At 39.0% G+C, this 17471-nt stretch overlaps 1 protein-coding gene across 1 annotated transcript; it reads right to left on the bottom strand.

Annotated features, from left to right (window-relative positions):
• Positions 1-1987: 1987 nt before the first annotated feature.
• CFL2 (cofilin 2 (muscle)) lies at positions 1988-6243 on the bottom strand. Its single transcript, XM_012658250.1, has 4 exons — positions 6098-6243; positions 4786-5093; positions 4592-4668; positions 1988-4507 (listed from the first exon to the last, which is right to left on the bottom strand). The coding sequence occupies exons 1-4, from the start codon at positions 6098-6100 to the stop codon at positions 4395-4397; spliced, it is 501 nt and encodes a 166-aa protein (XP_012513704.1). The 5' UTR covers positions 6101-6243; the 3' UTR covers positions 1988-4394.
• Between the last annotated feature and the right edge of the window lie 11228 nt (positions 6244-17471).

A 17471-nucleotide genomic window follows, 5' to 3' on the forward strand; every position in this document is an offset into this window, starting at 1 on the left:
CACAACTGTTTTTCAAATATTCTTGGAAAGATGCTATTTTAAAAATATACTAAATAATTAGTAGCCCTCTCCTGCTCAAAATATCAGATTATTCCATCTTTTAAAAAAGAAATATAGTATGTTACAATGTAAATGCAGTCCAGTGGAGATTAGCTTTGCTATTCAATAGTTTGGAGTGTCCTTTAACTGCTCCAAACTTCAGTTTCCTCATGTGTAGTGGAAAAAATATGGTTAGCTGGTAAGAGGACCTAAGGAAATCAGACAGACTTAAAGTGACTTGATAATTATGAAGGCCTACATAAATTTAGGGTATTAAACAGTCACAGAATTTTAACAATATGGATCATAAATTTATGCCAAGTATTCCAAAGCAATAGGTATTTCTTTTTATTTTTACCTCAAAATTATTTGGGGAAAAAAAAGCTAGTATCTGACTGGTCACACATGAAAAAGAAAATTACATTAAAAAAATGAAAAGTAAGCAAGGCATGGTGGTTGAAGCCTATAATCCTAACACTTTGGGAGGCCAAGGTGGGAGAATCGCTTGAGGCCAGGAGTTTGAGACCAGCCTGAGCAACATAGCAAGATCCCATCTCTACAAAAATAAAAAACTTAGCTGGGCATGGTGGCCCTCGCCTGTAGTCCTAGCTCGGTGGGAGGCCGAGGTGCGAGGATCACTTGAGACAGGAGTTCAAGCAAGGCTGCAGTGAACTATGATCACACCACTGTATTCTACTCTGGGAAAGAGTGAGGCGCTGTCTCTAAAGAAAATAAAAGTAGTCATGAACATCAACTCAGAAACTACATTAACTATATACTTAATTCTGAAAAACAGATGCTACATATCAGCTAATTAGTCCTTAAACTATGAGATTAAATGGAATTGTTACAAAAATGGAGGTTCAATGATTTATAATAAATCTTATTTTTAACATAAACATTTAATCTTTATTTACTTAACTATATTTATTAAGAATGAATGCTGGCTAGCATGTCTGTTGATAAAATTTAAAAAAAAAGAAAAAACAAGAATGAATGGTTTAAATAAATTATCACATTTACACAGGATTTTCCTGTTTTCAAAAAAGCATTTACATACTTGATGCTCAGCAATCAGATACGGTAGACAGATATTATCATTTCTATATTTTGGGGTAAGAAACTGAGGCTCCAGAGATTTGTCTGACTGTGTTATAAAAGGAAATTGAAGTGGAGGGATGACTCTCAATTCTATAAGAAAGCAATTATTTGGAGCATTTGGATGCTCCACAGCAAAGGAAAAACCTCAGACTTCTTTACCGGTTGATAAGAGACACATAACATCTATAAACTCATGCTGTCTTAAAAGCAGTATTCGTTGGAGTCTGCCTGTACATCTCTAGTAGCTTTAATATTATTCATAGAAAAATGAATATTCATGTTGTTTTGCATCTCCAGCTACTATTAAATTTGCAACCAAAAATAGGACCCATGAAGAGCAGAACAAGATTGTTTTTTCAGTGTGGCAAACCTAATGAAAAGTATTCTCCACCCCTCAATGATTTACCATTGCTGAGATTATTCCTTAATAAGAAAATACTTTTAAAAGAATTTTCCCCCAAATCTCATTTGCCAGATTCCATAAATTAGATGCTACAAAGGTTGTATATCAGAGTAACTCAAATCTAGTAAGAGGCTTTTCTTCCAGTCTACTAAAAACGTACATTAAATACACATTGTTGGCCACACTATTTTAAATAATGATGGAAAACAACAGCTGATAGCCAGTTTAGGACAAATGCCAACCGTTCCCATTTGTCTGAAAATACTAAAATTAATTGCTATAACACTATGTTTTCAAAGAAAATTGGTATTGCTAAATGATAAAGTACATTAACTAAAATCCTGAAAAACAGACTAAAGGTAATAGTGCCTCTTTGACCTGCAATGTCAATTTTAAAACTTTTCATGTCTCAAAGTATAAGTAAATACATCTCAACAGCTTTAAATATTTTCACATATTTTATTTTTTAAACTTATAATTTTGCAAGCTAGCAGTAAAATATTGCCCTCAATATTTTATTAATTAGCACCGTACACCTTTTAAAGCTAACTGGAACATTGTTTCATTATAAATTATTGTAAAATAAAATGATAATTTCAAATGCCAAATTAGTCTCAAACAACACATGAACCATTATTATCATTTTTTTTGGCTCTATGCACAAAGATGTACTTCAAAGATGAACTTAACTATATTAATGTCAGTTTTGTCAATCTAACAAATCAAAGTATCATAGTTTAATGCAGTATTTAATCTCTGATATTATTATATAAAGAGGCATATGAGGAAGCTGAGGAATCAGCTACAAAAACAAAAGCTACTACATAACTGATTTATAGTCCCGTATTTTTTTAAAAGAATTAGAAAATAACAAAAAATTTCATGATGCAAATATCATTTGCACATATGGTTTAGTATACATCAGTATTCTCCACTTTGCTTATTAGAGTTTGGCCTTACCAAAAAGTCATCGAAATGTCCAGAATAACTCACAGGGACAGCTGTAAGCCTGAAATAAAATTTCTCAGTACAAAAGGATCCCAAACCATTCATATAATTTTAAATGGAAACCTAGACATTTAAGTCCTATTTTTAATGTTCTCATCTGAAAAATCTTTGAAAAATATGGAAAAAAATCTAATCAAACTCAAATTACTTCCATATATTTAAAAAAAATTGTTTTAAAGGGATATTTTCATTTCCTATTTTCTGATAAAAGCATTCTTCAGAGCTATGGGGTTAAGTTCTGAGCCACGACTGACTGCTTACTAGCATGCCTGTTTTGCATACCAGTAGAATCAAGTCCAGTTTTGCCATTTGTGGATAACTATGACAAGATACAAAAGCATGTGTTTGCCATAAATAGCTCTGGCTAACAGCAAACTCCTCACACTGAGCAGATCAAATTCTCTATAAGGAGAGCAGTCTGGACCACAGCCAAATCCTACTAGTAATGTTTAAGACTGCTATATCAATTCCTTATTCCAATTCAATTTGCAAAACATATTAAGAAATAGTAGCTGAAATGAACATTCTTAAACATCAGAAGTATCATTAAACTTTTGAAGGACATTTTATAAATTATTTTCCTTATGACCAAATAAGCAGTAAGAGCTTCCTGCTTCTACTACACAACTACTTAGAAATGTAAATGTGAATAAAAAAATAACTATGCTAATTTATGCAGAGAACAAATCAGATACTAAAGAGTATTTATGTCAAAGTGCAAAAAATAATTTCTGATTTCTGTATTAACACATAAGGAAATAAATAAACTAATGTTTATAAAAGTACCACTCTTTAACAATGGTATTTTATGTTAGTTGGCTTTAGAATAGTTTTTAAAAGCAAACAAATCCAACAAATCTGGAAAATATCGTGCATGAATATTGTACAAAAAAATTCAAAAATGACCAGTGCAGAGATTAATAATCGCTGTTTACCCTAGAAGTTGTTTCACATAACATTTGCAAAATTTCCAAGGAAAACAAGGCAACATTCTGTAATATGCCACAATTTTTATTGCAACGTGGCCATTTATGTGAGGGTGGGGAATCTGATCTCAAAACAATGTTCCATTTAAGGCTCTTTTATACAGAAATTGCCATCATGACTGATACGCAAAATATCTTTAGTGTTGCAGGATTCGCATGGTAAACATAAAACTCCTATACTTACTCAGTAGTGTACACTCAACAGAAAAAAGGCATTAATAACAGCTATTTCTTTTAAGATATGCAGGTAACAGGAATGAACACTGAGGTACTAGGATAAACTGATGACACAGTTAATGAAACTTAATTGGCATTCCTTTTGGAAGATTAAACTTGTTACAAAAAAGTGCTTTTAATGCATAGTGTTATATCCGTGCTGCCATGTCATAAAAATAGGCTTGCCAAGGCAGGTGAGGTGTATCAATGCTTGAGCCTCACAGACTGCAATCAAGTGTAACTTCAAATAATACTGAAAAAAGTTTACCATCTGACCAGTGGATAATACTTTCAAGGCATTCAATTAGCTTACCCTTTGCAGTATTCTAAGCTATTTGAATTGACAAACACATTCGTTGTAGTGTTTGCTGTAGGGGAGGCATATAACCAGTTGTTTTGGCTAAAACATAGTAAGAAGGCATTCCTTAGGCTCTACTTAAAAGTAACAGTATTAAACAGTCTAATGGCAATCACTGATAGGCTGCTTAAATGAATGATATCTCCTTCATTCATTGTTTTGGAAGGGCCCAGTGGAAAGGGGAATAAAACAAACAAAAAAAAAACAAAACCTAATACTATTCCGAGGACTGAGCTGGAGAAATGGAAGCTCCTTAAGATCCAGATGGCACTTGACTGTCATTTTATAATGGCTTTCCTTCAAGTGAAACTACTACATTGCCTCCCAATTTCTCTCCAAGTGTCGAACGGTCTTTAATATCATCCAAGCCATTTACTTGCCACTCATGTTTAATACCTAAAAGAAAAGTAAAAACATTAACCCATTACACTATTATCAAGAAAGAGTAATTTCTCTGCACAAAATATTCAAAGTTTGTACCTGTAAATTTCTTTTTAATGGCATCTTTAGAGCTAGCATAAATCATCTTGCTTTTTAAAGGTGCACTTTCAGGAGCCCTACAGAAAAAAAAACAATTGTTGAATCCCATTTATAAGAAAAAGAAAGGTAAGACTGACTGTGATAATAACAATCCTTGCATTTCAAAAGTACTTTTTTCTTTTGTTTTTACACACCAGAATATAAATACTAGGTCTTCTTTCTTAGACTCTTTTGTTTCGTATGTGGCATCGTACAAAGCATATCGGCAATCATTCAGAGGTAGCAACTTCACAAAAGATGTGTAGGGGTCCTCTACAGTATCACCAATGTCACCCACCAAGATCTGCTTTGCTTCCTCTACAATTATTTGTCTTTTGTCATCGCTTAAACAGAAGAGAACTGCCTTCTTTCTTTTTTTGATCTCCTCTTGTGTAGAAGATTTCCTTACTTTCATATCATTAAAAACTTTGATGACTTCATCATTCACTGTAACTCCAGAAGCCTGAAAATAAACAAAGAACAGTAATTCAGAACACGTATTTTGGTTTTAATCAAAATTACTGTTTGCTTATAGAGGATTCACTGGACATCAAAAATTGCACCGTACCATGCAAGGAGTACAATCAGATTTGTCACATTTTAAAAATCAGTGTGTGATACACCGAAGGATTCTAACTCATCCTGCTTAAAGAGGTTTGGACGCAGAAGGGAATGGAAAGGTAGAGTGAAAGGGACAAATACAAGCTGTCCCATCCCTGAAATGTTTCCTATTTCACTGGGTGATGTCAGAGCTTCAGGAGCAGCAGCAAAAATACCTTCTGTATTGTGTCAACTCTGCGGGCCTTAAAAAAACACTTTTGGATTTCAGTTAATGCTTCTACTATTTTTTTCTTTAAAGTCATCCTAGCCACTGACGTTTCCTCATAAGGAAAGAGAATCAAGTGTAAACTCCAAACCGCCCACGGCTACAACACAATCGCCCGACAGCTCAAATGCAGACGCCTCAAAACTAAAGGGGCGCATGTAAAAGCTTTTTACCCCGAGGAAGCATTTTAAAAAGAGTTTTCCCACCTTCTGAATCTCCCCGTAAGGGTTTTATTATGGGCCATCCAGACTCTGACCCAAAGCCTTCAGAGCACGTACCAATTTTAGAGCGCGTGTGTTAAGTAAAATTAGGAAGCGAAGGGCGAATGCGTCGCGCTCAGGGCTGCACCTTGCGGACCCTCCCGCGCCCCCGGCCGCCCGGCTCCAACCCCAAACCCGCCCCGGCACCTGGGCCCTCCCGGCCCCCAGGAGTCCCTAAGAGCGGCAGGGCCAGGCCTGACGGCGGGAGGACAGGCCGGTCGGCCGGACAGAGCAGCGGGGCCACAGCGTAGAAGCGCCCACCTCGGAGGCCAAAATCAGGTTAAAATGGCGGCCTCACTCCCAGGGCCGTGGGGGCCGCGTAGGGGGCTTTTCTCGTCGCGCCTCGGCCTCCCGGCCTCCCGGCCGGCGCGCCCGCCTTACCATAGTGTCCGCGGCTGTGACTGCGGCGGCGGCTCGAGCTCCGGCTCTGTGGCACTGGGAGGAGGAGAGGGAGGGGCGGGCAGGCGAGTGCGGGGCACGCCGGCAGCTGCAGCCCGAGGGAGGCGGCGAGGCGCGGCGGGCCGCAGGCGGCGGGCGGGGCGGTCACGTGGGCACGCCCGGTCCCCCGCCGGCGCCGCCCCGCTCCCGGCCCCAGCCCCCCGCCCGCTCGCGTCCTCGGCCTGACCCCGGAGCTCGAGCCCTGCGGGCCGGGCGGTGGCGCGGAGGTCGCACAGCTCGGGGGCCCGGCCGGGCCGCTTCTAGCCCTTGGGCATCACCCATCAGCCGGCCGGGGAAAGCGCTGGGCTCCCGGAGGGGCGTTTCCACGCTGCCCTGCTCCCGGGGTTGGGTGCGTGTGAGGGGAATTTACTCATGGTTTCCACTGATGGGGTCTGAATTTCGACGTTTTGAGTTTTTGTTTTTTTTTTTGGGAAAGCCGCAAGTTTGCATGAATTGTTTAGATTTCTTTCCTTCAATTAAATGAGAATACTATAAGGGACCCCCCTCCCCCCCGCAACGCCCCGCCAATGATAAGCACAGTTGGAAAAATCACTTTTCAAAAGTGTGTAGCTGAAATTATAATGATAGAGAAAAATTAGGTAGTAACGTTCCTTGGTAATGGAAATGGACTGTACTCTCTGTTAGTCTCTTCATGAAGCCCCAGCTATAGCAGCTGACATCAAATAAGCCCACCCAACCGCTTCTAGCAAAGCCCATACACTGAGCCAAGAGGGCTTCTCTAACTTTTTTGATAAATAGGCATCCCATTTATCATAGAAAAGATTGTCACTTTATACATTGAGGAAAATTTTCATGAAGACTCAACACTCTTTTTTTTCCGTCCCCCCCCGCCCCCCGCAGTCCAACACTGAGTTGATAATGAAAGTGTTACAAATGAAACCCTTTATGTGCCTATTTGCTTATAATGAAAGATGCTACCTTTTCTCCTAAATGTTTACCATTTTAGCCTCACTTTCTTCATTTGTAAGATTAGTAGAATGAATTTAAACTCTGATCAATACACTTATTTTGCGAAAATGATTTGCACTAAAAAATTGTTATTGCCTGAAACTGTTGGAACAAAACAAGTAAGTCCAGGTAAAACCTTGAAACAAACTAACCCAGAAATGTGATGTGCAGCAAGAACTTTGGGTTGAGTATTATTCCTGGCACTGCCCCATCTCTGTAACCTTGAAAGTCTCTCTTAACCTCTCCAGACCTCAGTTTGTTCAACTGTAAAACAAGTTGTCATTAAATTATCTTTAAGGTCTTTTCCAGCGTTAGATTTCAGTTTCTGAGTATATCAATGCTCATATACAGTAAGAAATGGTGTATACGTGGTGCTCTCAGGATTAGGTTTAGGGATGGAATATCATAAAAGGGAGTTTGCCCTAGATTGAGTGATAACTTCTTATATCCAAAATTAAAAAAAAGTTTTTTAGAGACAGAGTCTTGCTCTGTTGACCAGGGTGGAGTGCAATGGCACAATCATAGTTCACTACAGTCTCGAACTCCTGAGTTTCAAGAGATCCTCCTGCTTCAGCCTCCCAAGCAGCTGGGATCACAGGAATGAGCCACCACATCCAGGCAAAATTTAGTATATTTTAAATGGAGCATGTTAGGTATTGCCCATGAAACATAGACCTACTTTTATGTCCACATCTTGGGTTTGTTTTCTTAATCGGAAGATTGACTTAATGACAAAAATTGAGAAGAAATTTCCCAGTGTGTAAGCATGAATCCCAAGCAAGTAGATAATACTTTCTCTTTAGCTAATACACTATAGCTTATGAAATTTCTCACTTTATCTCTCTTGAACTTCCAAGAAAGTCATAGAGAATGGATCTCCAGAGCTCTGATGATCTGCTATGTGTGGGTTTCAGCAACTCTTTTCCTTCCTGGATTCTTCTTCTTCCCAACATTGAAGATTTGTAGTAGCATAGATAGAGACCAGGTCTGGTGACACTGGGACCTAGATTAGGTGTCAGAGCCTCTTCCACCAAAGCTGGGGATTCCAAAAGTGTTAAGACACCTTCCAGCTCTAACATCAACCACTTTCCAAGCCTCCTGGTCCCTCTTCTTCTTCCCAGACAGAATTCACACCTCCCATGCTCTAGGATTCTTTTCCTGAAGATATTTTTGTCCTTGCATATATTTTGTTGCATTATATTAACTTGTTTACCTGTTCTGCCACTCTACTGCACTGTAAGCTCCTTAAGGATCTAAGTCCTACTCATCTCTGAGTTTCTGGAACCTGGCACATAGTAGGTACTCAATAGATGCTGAAATAATACATTTAAGATGCTTTAATGTTATGAAGAGAAAAAAAGGAAGCTCCTGAAGATTGCGAGGCCTTTCTACATGTCCTTGTGAGGATGACTCTGAGAACCTCAGGACTGGTAGCAGCTCCCTCCCTCTTCTTATAACCAGAACTTATCACCACTTGGTAAAGGGGCAGCATTACCAGTTGTTGCTGCGTGAATTTTGGCCCCTGTGTAGTGGAGGGATCCGAATGTCAGACACCATGTGTTAGTATCCTATTGCTGCTGTAACAATTTACCACAAACTTAGTGGCTTAGAACAATACAAATTTATTCTCTTACAGTTCTGGAGTCAGAAGTCGGAAATAAGTCTTATGGGGTTAAAATCAAGGAATGCCAGCAAGGCTTCATTGTTTTGGGAGGCTGCAGGGGGAGAATCTGTTTCTTTGCCTTTTCCAGCTTCTAGAGGCTGCCCCCACCCGAAATCGCATCACGACCTCTGCTTCAGTCGCCGCATCTCCTCTGACCCTGCCTCCGTCTTTCACTTATAAGGACCATTACGATTATTTTGAACTCCACTTGGTAGTTTAGAATAATTTCCCCTCTCTCAAAATCCTCAATTCCATCTTTTGGCATGTAAGGTAACATTCCCAGGTTCTGGGGCTTAGGACAGGAACATCTTTGGGGGGCCCATATCTGACTACCACACCTTGTCTGTTCCTTGAGCCATTTTAAGCCCAAGCAAACAATTCACAGGTAGGACAAAAGGGTCCTGAACAATCTTGTACTAGAACACACATCTAAACTATTATCCAATGACTGGACCACCCATGGATGGCAGCAATGAACAACCATTAGGGACTAAGTGAGAGTAACCTCTGAATGGAGTCTCAGCTCTGACACTAGTAGTGGTACAATCTCACGCCATTGATTTAACTCTAAGGCTCAGCTTCCTCATGTGTAAAATAGGGATTACATTACCCCTCCCTCTTGGGATTATGGAGAGGATCAAGTGAGATAATGTACGTAATGCTCCTGTCCAGCACAGAAATGGGAACCCTGGGGCTATTGTTACCACGAGTGCAGAGCGAAGATAAATGCTCTGATTTTACCAACTCACTGGCAATAGTCATGGAGCAGTTGCAGTGCTCACTGATTCTGAAGGCTCAGCTAGAGTTTGTTTACACAAGAGTCCTTAGAAAATTGGAGAAGTGAATACCCCTTAATATATATATTCCCCCAAGAAATGATCTAGATGGAGGTTCTGTGGCATGTAAAAGTTTGAAAATCATTTTTCAAGACCTATCTAAAACAATGAATTTGGAAGATTATGCAGAAGAATTCTGTTCAAGCCCCACTCCCTGTCAAGAGACATCACACTCTCAGCTCCCACGGCCACTTCCTGACAAAGACAAGTGTAAGCATAAAGACACTCACCACTTCAAAACGTACCTTTCTACCCACATACCTTCTTAACTCTGACATATCCTTCCTAACCCACGCCTGAGCTAAAAGACTGATGAGGAGGCAAGTCATGTATTTTTCTAAATCCAAGTTTGAACTTAGAACTAGAAAATAAACACAGTGGGAGGTATGTGTTGGAGTCTGATCTCTGTGACTCACTCTCTGATCCATAAAACTCGATTTGGGTCTTATATGTCTCATTTCTAGTTCTTTGCTAATTTAGGAGTGTGACCTCACAATAAAGGAACTTAGCAGTTTGTGTCACATGAAGAGGTCATGAAGAGGTAGAAGTAGTGAAATGCAACAAGTAGTAAAATGTGGTTCAAAATGGTCTTGAACTCTGCAAATACCAGCTTCAATGGCATACATACATACAAACTTCAATTTATTAACACACAGGCACAATTTATCAGATGCACTCACTGCTTATTTGTAACACTTCAAATGCAACATTAATTAATAGTGCCTTGATAGTAACTGAATTGTGATAGTAAGTAGCAACTAGTTACCTAACTTATACAACCTGTGTGTAAATAGCATCTGAGAAAAGAAACTTGCTAGTAATTTATCTATGATGACAATCTTTGTTTAGCTTGCTTTACTACAAAAGCTGAAGATCTTAAAACCATAGATGGAAAATCATACATAAAAAATGTAACATATGAAAATTAAATGGTAACAGAATTGAGTAGGAGAGTGATCAAAAAACAAATTCAAGAATGAAGAGTGTATTCATTTCATTCATTCATTCATTTCATTTATTGAGTACCTCCACTGGGAGTTGGTCATGGAAAGATAAATACAACACAGTCCTTGTCTTGAGGAAAGTCCCGTGGGAATATACAGCAAGGAAGCCAACATTTATGAAACAATCCCAGCATGGCACAATGGCACACACACAGGATATCTTGTGAGCACAAAGGAGGGCCACCAGCTCAGTCTGGAGTGAGTTGGGTCTTAAGGGACAAGTGGAAGTTAACTAGGCAGTTAGAAGAAGGGCATTCAAAGCAAGGGAACCAAATGTACAAAGATACAGCTCATCAGCAAAACATAAGAAATTCCAAGTAGTTTTCCAGGGCCTCGGGTCTTGGTAGGGAAGAAGGAGTGGTAGGAAGTAGTAGGTCTTATGAGCCTTGTAGGCAATCCTACAGTCAGAACTTTATTCTGAATGTGATGACGGAGACAAGATTTTTGAATGTGTTTTTAAAATAATAGCTATATTGGGATACTCACAGACCAAGACATGTATCCTTTTAAGTGTACCATTCAATCTTTTTTGGTATATTCACAGTCGTGCAACCATCATGACCATCTAATTTTAGGACATTTTTATCACCCCCAAAAGACCAGCCACTCCACATTTTCTCTTCCCTTCGGCCCTTGGCAACCATTAATCTACTATGTCTAGTATATTTCCCTGTTCTGGACATTTCATAGGAATGGAATTGTATAATATGCGGTCTTTGTGACCGGCTTCTTTCACTTAGTTTAACGTTTTCAAGATTCATCCAGGCTGTAGCATGTATCAGTACTTCATTCCTTTTTATGGCCAAATCATATTATGTTGGCTGGAAATACCACATTTCCTTTTCCATTCATCAGTTGATGGACATTTCAGTTGTTTGCATTTTTGGCTATTGTGAATAATGCTGCCATGAGCATTCATGTACAGATTTTTGTGTGAATGTATCTTTTCATTTCTTTTAAGTATATACCTATGAGTGGAATTGCTGGGTCATAGGGTAACTTTATGTTTAACATTTTGGAGAGCTGTCAAACTGTTTTCCAAAGCGGCTGGCCCATTTCATAATCCCACCCACACATTTTATAATCTCAATGTATAAGGATTTTGATTTCTTCACATCCTTATCAACACTTGTTATTGTCTGTCTATTTTAGCCATCCTAGTGGCTGTGAAGTGGTATCTCATTGTGGTTTTGATTTGCATTTCCCTAATGGCTAATGATGTTAAGCATCTTTTCATGTGTGCCTAGTATCTTCTTTGGAGAAATGTCTATTCCTACCATTAGTCCATTTTAAAATTTGATTATTTTGTTCTTGTTGTTGAGTTGTAAGAGTTCTTTATACATTCTAGATACAAATCTCTTCATAGATACATGATTTGCAAAAAAAAAAAAAGAACCCTCTCCTTTTTTCAGCTATCTTTTTGATTTCTTTTTTATTTTCTCCACATGTTCTAAAATCCTTTCACTTTCTTAATGGTGTCCTTTGAAGCAAAAAAGTTTTAAATTTTGATGAGGTTTGGTTTATCTAGTTTTTCTTCTGTTGCTTGTGTTTTTAATGTTATATCTAAGAAACCATTGCCTAATGGTTGTAAAGATTTACTCCTATGTTTCTTTCTAAGAATTTTATAGTTGCAGCTCTTACATTTAGGTCTATGATCTATTTTAGTTAATTTTTTAATAAGGCAAGGTAGGGGGCCAACTTTATTCTTTTGCATATTGATATCCAGTTGTAACAGCACCATTTATTGAAAAGACTATTTTATCTCTCAAATTTGTTTTTAAAAATGCCAGTATAGGTTTGTTAGCAATCACATTCTAAAATGCTATCAACTTTTAGATTTATAATTGCTTACTGATGAAGTGAGCTGCAAACAAGGAATTTCTCTTCTATTTCACAACTGAATTACTTGTGTGTCTTAAGACTAGTTTCTTAATAAATGTCAATAGAAACATTTTTTTAAAAAAGGTATTGAGTTCTTACTATACAGTGCCATAAACTGTGCTAGACACTGGGAGTTGATGGTGAATGAAACAGACATAGCCTAATGAGAGAGTAACTGGGGTCCCTGGTATAGACTAGGGGAAGTAAAGGTTTCTCCAGTTGAAGGGTCCTCGCAGTAAAGGCAAAGCATGACAAGAAAATATTCTGAGCTAAGGAGGTTGGCTCTTTTGGGAAAATAAAAGGCCAGTAGAAATAGCGTGTAGTGGACAAGAACGAAAGCTTCCAGATGATGCTGAAGAAATATTCAGGAGCAAGTTAATGCAAGGCTTTATAAACCATGACCCAAACTCTGTTTTGAGGCTCCCCGGGGTGCCCCAGCAAACTCATCGGGCGCCTTTATTTTTAAATTTTAAGGGAACCACAGCGCTATCTGTCGGACACCACGGGAACTGCAATCTCGAGGTGGTTTACACTTCCAAATCCTGCTGTTTCTTTTCATGTATTTTTTCGCCCTTGCTGTGTTAAAAAGCAAATCCCACGGGAAAATCATCGTGGAGTAGGAAATGAATATGGCTGTGTCTAATACGATTCCAAGGTTTAAGAAGTTATGTAGTGCCGAATAGGTGCTGAGTTGTTAGGTCATGAATATTTCTTTTGGCCTAGAGCGCCGTGAGAAAATTACTGAGACAGTAAGGGCAACTTGAGCTGAGAAGATTGGGGAGCCTTTACTGTTAAGGATTTAGGGTTTTGTTCCAACTGTTACAGGTTTAAACCCTATGAAAAAGTTTGAAATAAGGAGAATGTCGTGGAGGCCTTAATCTTTTCTAGTAAAATGATATTTTAAAAATGTAGACATTTTACCTAAAGCGATTTTAACTTACTTGTTCAATTATCACAATTATCTTAGGTTTGAATTTCAAAACTCTAATTAAGAGCTGTAATGTTTTCCTCCCTTATAGATAATTTTGCCCCAAGGCCAGTTAGAGACCAATCAAGAACCAAAGCAGAGGTGGCTTAAGTGGTTTTTAAATTGTTTCTCATTGCACACACTCTGTCTAAAGAGTGGGGAGGGGAAGGACCCACTACTTCTCTGGTGACTGGGCTCACTTCAAGTTGGAAAGGATAGGTCAGTATTCCCATAATGCCTCCTTTTCAAGTTGCTTGACATTTTTATCCTCTCAAATGGGCATGACCACAATAGCAGAGATTGCCAGAGCCACCAGTGTGCATTCTCCCCTTCTCCTTTAGTGAAAAAACATCAGTCTCCATTTTATTTGGAGGTTATGCCCCCAGCTTCCAGCTTCTCTGACTAGAGATGTGGCCTTGTGACCGATTCTACCAAGAAGTGAACTTCCCAGAAGGCTGCTGAAAAGGAGCTGACTCAGCTGGTGTGTTCTGCCTGCCCTTTCTTCTTTTGGTTTGTGTTACAGACTTGATGGTTAGAGGGCCACCAGCCGTCTTGGACCTCTTCTTCGGTTTTTGGGAAGAGTTTGAGAAGAATTGATATTAGTTCTTTAAACGTGGTAGAATTCAGCAACGAAGCCATAGGTCCTAGACTTTTCTTTGATGGGAGACATCTTATTACTGATTTAATCTCCTTACTCTTTTTTTGTTTTTCAACTGTTCAGATTTCCTGTTTCTTCCTGATGCAGTCTTAGTAGGTTGTATGTTTCTAGAAATTCATTTATTTCTTTTAGGTTACCTAATTTGTTGGTATACAATTGTTCATAGTAGTCTCTTACGATCCTTTCTGTTTCTGTGGTGTCAGTTGTAATGTCTCCTCTATCATTTCTAATTTTGTTTATTTGAGTCTTCTGTTAGTCTAGCTAAAGGTTTTTTAAATTTTGTTTATCTTTTCTATTGTTTTTTGAGTCTATTTATTTTTTGAGACAGGGTCTTGCTCTGTTGCTCATCATAGCTCACTGCAACCTCAAACTCCTGGGTTCAAGGGATCCTTCTGCCTCAGCCTCCTGAGTAGCTGGGACTATACAGGTGTGCACCACCATACCCGGCTAATATTTTCTATTTTGTAGAGACTGGGTCTTGCTATGTTGGTCAGCCTGGACTTCAACTCCTGGGATCAAGCAATCCTCTTACCTTGGCTTTCCCAAAGTGCTAGGATTACAGGTGTGGGCCACAGCACCAGGCTTTCTGGTCTCTTTTAATTATTTCTGTTTTGATCTTTGTTATTTCCTTCCATCTTCTAAGTTTGGGCTTACTTTGCTCTTCTTTTTCTAGTTCCTTCAGGTGTAATGTTAAGTTGTTCATTTCTCTACAGGTGTGTGCTTAACTCCTTAAAATTCATCCAAGCCGGGCACACTGGCACATGCCTCTAATCCCAGTTACTTGGGAGGCTGAGGTGGTTGGAATGGATTGCTTGAGGCCATGGCATTCAAGACCAGCCTGGGCAACATAGTGAGATCCTGTTTCATGAAATAAATAAGATTCGTCCACATTTACTTTTTAAATTTAGTTAATTCATAATTGCCATGTCGTATTTTCACTGTGCAAACTTACCATAATTATCCATTTCCTGCTTATGGACATTTGGGATATTTCAGTTTCTCATTACTGTAAGCAATGCTGCAGTGAACATATCTCCATCTATATAGATCCTGAGGTTTCTCTAGAAACAGAATTACTGGGTCAACTTCACTAGAAATACCAAATTACTCTCCAGAGTGTTTGTACCAGTTTATACTCCCACCAGTGGTGTATGAGTCCCCCACTGATCACATTGTTGCCAACACTAACATATGACTGTAATTTTTGCTGGTTTGACTGTGTGAACCTGTATTTTGCCATGATTTTAATTGTCACTTCACTTTACTAGTGAGATTGAACATTCTTAATTATGCCAGTTCATATACATTATGGACATTTTCTGTAGGATCATTTTTCTTTTCCTTATTTGTAGCAGTTCTTTTTTTTTTTGAGACAGAGTCTCACTGTGTTGCCCGGGCTAGAGTGCCGTGGCGTCATCCTAGCTCACAGCAACCTCAAACTCCTGGGCTCAAGCGAGCCTCCTGCCTCAGCCTCCCGAGTAGCTGGGACTACAGGCATGCGCCACCATGCCCGGCTAATTTTTTCTATATATTTTTAGTTGTCTGATTAATTTCTTTCTAATTCTAGTAGAGACGGGGTCTCGCTCTTGCTCAGGCTGGTTTCGAACTCCTGAGCTCAAACAATCCGCCCGCCTCGGCCTCCCAGAGTGCTAGGATTACAGGCGTGAGCCACCACGTCCGGCCTGTAGCAGTTCTTTTATACGTTCGGTATACCAACCCTTTGTCTGTTACATGTGTTGCAAATATCTTCTCCTTTTCTCTGGACTGTCTTTTCATTTTGTTTATGGTGTCTCCTAAGCAAAGAAGCTAAACAAAAATTATGTTGTAGAATTTATCAAGTTATTCCTTTATGGTTTCTACTTCTTTTTTCCTTTCCCTACCTCCCTTTCTTCCCTTCCTCTTTCTCTTTGAAGAAATCTTTCCTATTTGAATAGTGACTAAATATTTGACAAGATCAAAGCATTAGTATTTAAGTATTTTAGGTGTAATAATGGTATTGTGGTCCCTTTTCTTGTAGAGATACATATCGAAGTGTTTACAGATGAAATAGTGTGATGAGTGTAATTTTCTTCAAAATAACATGGGGAAAGAGTGGGTACGGGCAAAAGTAAGACTGGCCATTAGCTGATCATTGTCAAAGCTGGGTGATTTGTACGGGGGTGGGGGGGTCATTATGGTATTCTATCTAATTTTGTATATGTTAAAAAATGTTTTCATAATGAAAAGAGAGGAGACATCCTTTCCTATCCTGATTTTAAAATATTTTCCTATATTTCCTTCAAATAATTTTAAAGTTTTATTTTTTGCAATTAGGTTTCTAAGCCCCTGGTGACCCTGAAGGAACATCGTAGAAGAGGACCAGAGAACAAGCTTTAATTGGATTATACAAAGGTTGTTGAAAAATGAATGCTTGTGTAGTTGGCTGGGTCCTATGACAATCTTTGTCCTAGGAAAGCTCATTCCAAAGCCAGGACAGTTTGCCTTGGCTGTGTGGAACCACACTTTCTGACCCAAATTTGAAGAATGAAGCCCATTATTTTCTATGAAATAGGAATAAATGAAGTATTTGACACTTACTAAAAGATTCTTAAACCCTCGGTCTCATTTTAACTATCCTTTTTTTGGCCACAGGTCAGAATATCTTTCATTTCTATTTATTTATTTTTATTTTTTGAGGCAATGTTTCACTCTGTCACCTAGGCTAGAGTGCAGTGGTGCACAGATCACTGCAACCTACAACTCCTGGGCTCAAGCAATCCTCCTGCCTCAACCTACTGAGTAGCTGGGACTACAGGTGTACACCGCCATGCCAGGATAATTTTTGTATTTTTTGTAGAGATGGGGTCTTGCTGTGTTGCCCAGGCTGGCCTTGAACTCCTGGCCTCAAGTGATCCTCCCACCTAGGACTCCCAAAGTGCTGGGATTACAGGCATGAGCCACAGCGCTCAGCCTGTGTACATGTACGTATTTCAAAACATCATGTTGCATGTGCTATACACAATTTTTTTTTTTGCTACCAAAGACTGTAAGCACAAGAGATATATACGATTTTTGACAATTAAAAAATTTTAAAAACCCACAAAAAAAAGGGATTCTGCCTTTGGAATTTCTACCTTCAAAGTAACATGCACATTGAGGGAGACTAAGAGCTTCTTCTGAATTTTGGAGGGGAGTGGCAGATGTTTCCTAGCTCTACTTGGAGAGTTCAAGCTAAGAGCCTTTGATCTGCTAGGATTTCTAACACATGTGAACTCCCTCCACACTTTCTCTAATTCTACCAGATGTAGCCAAATTGTTCATAGTGAGTCCATAAACTTATAACTTGCTTTAGTTACAGAT

The sequence above is a fragment of the Propithecus coquereli genome, unplaced genomic scaffold (genome assembly GCF_000956105.1).
Source record: "Propithecus coquereli isolate 6110/MARCELLA unplaced genomic scaffold, Pcoq_1.0 Scaffold116, whole genome shotgun sequence".
In the NCBI taxonomy this organism is placed as follows: Eukaryota; Metazoa; Chordata; class Mammalia; order Primates; family Indriidae; genus Propithecus; species Propithecus coquereli.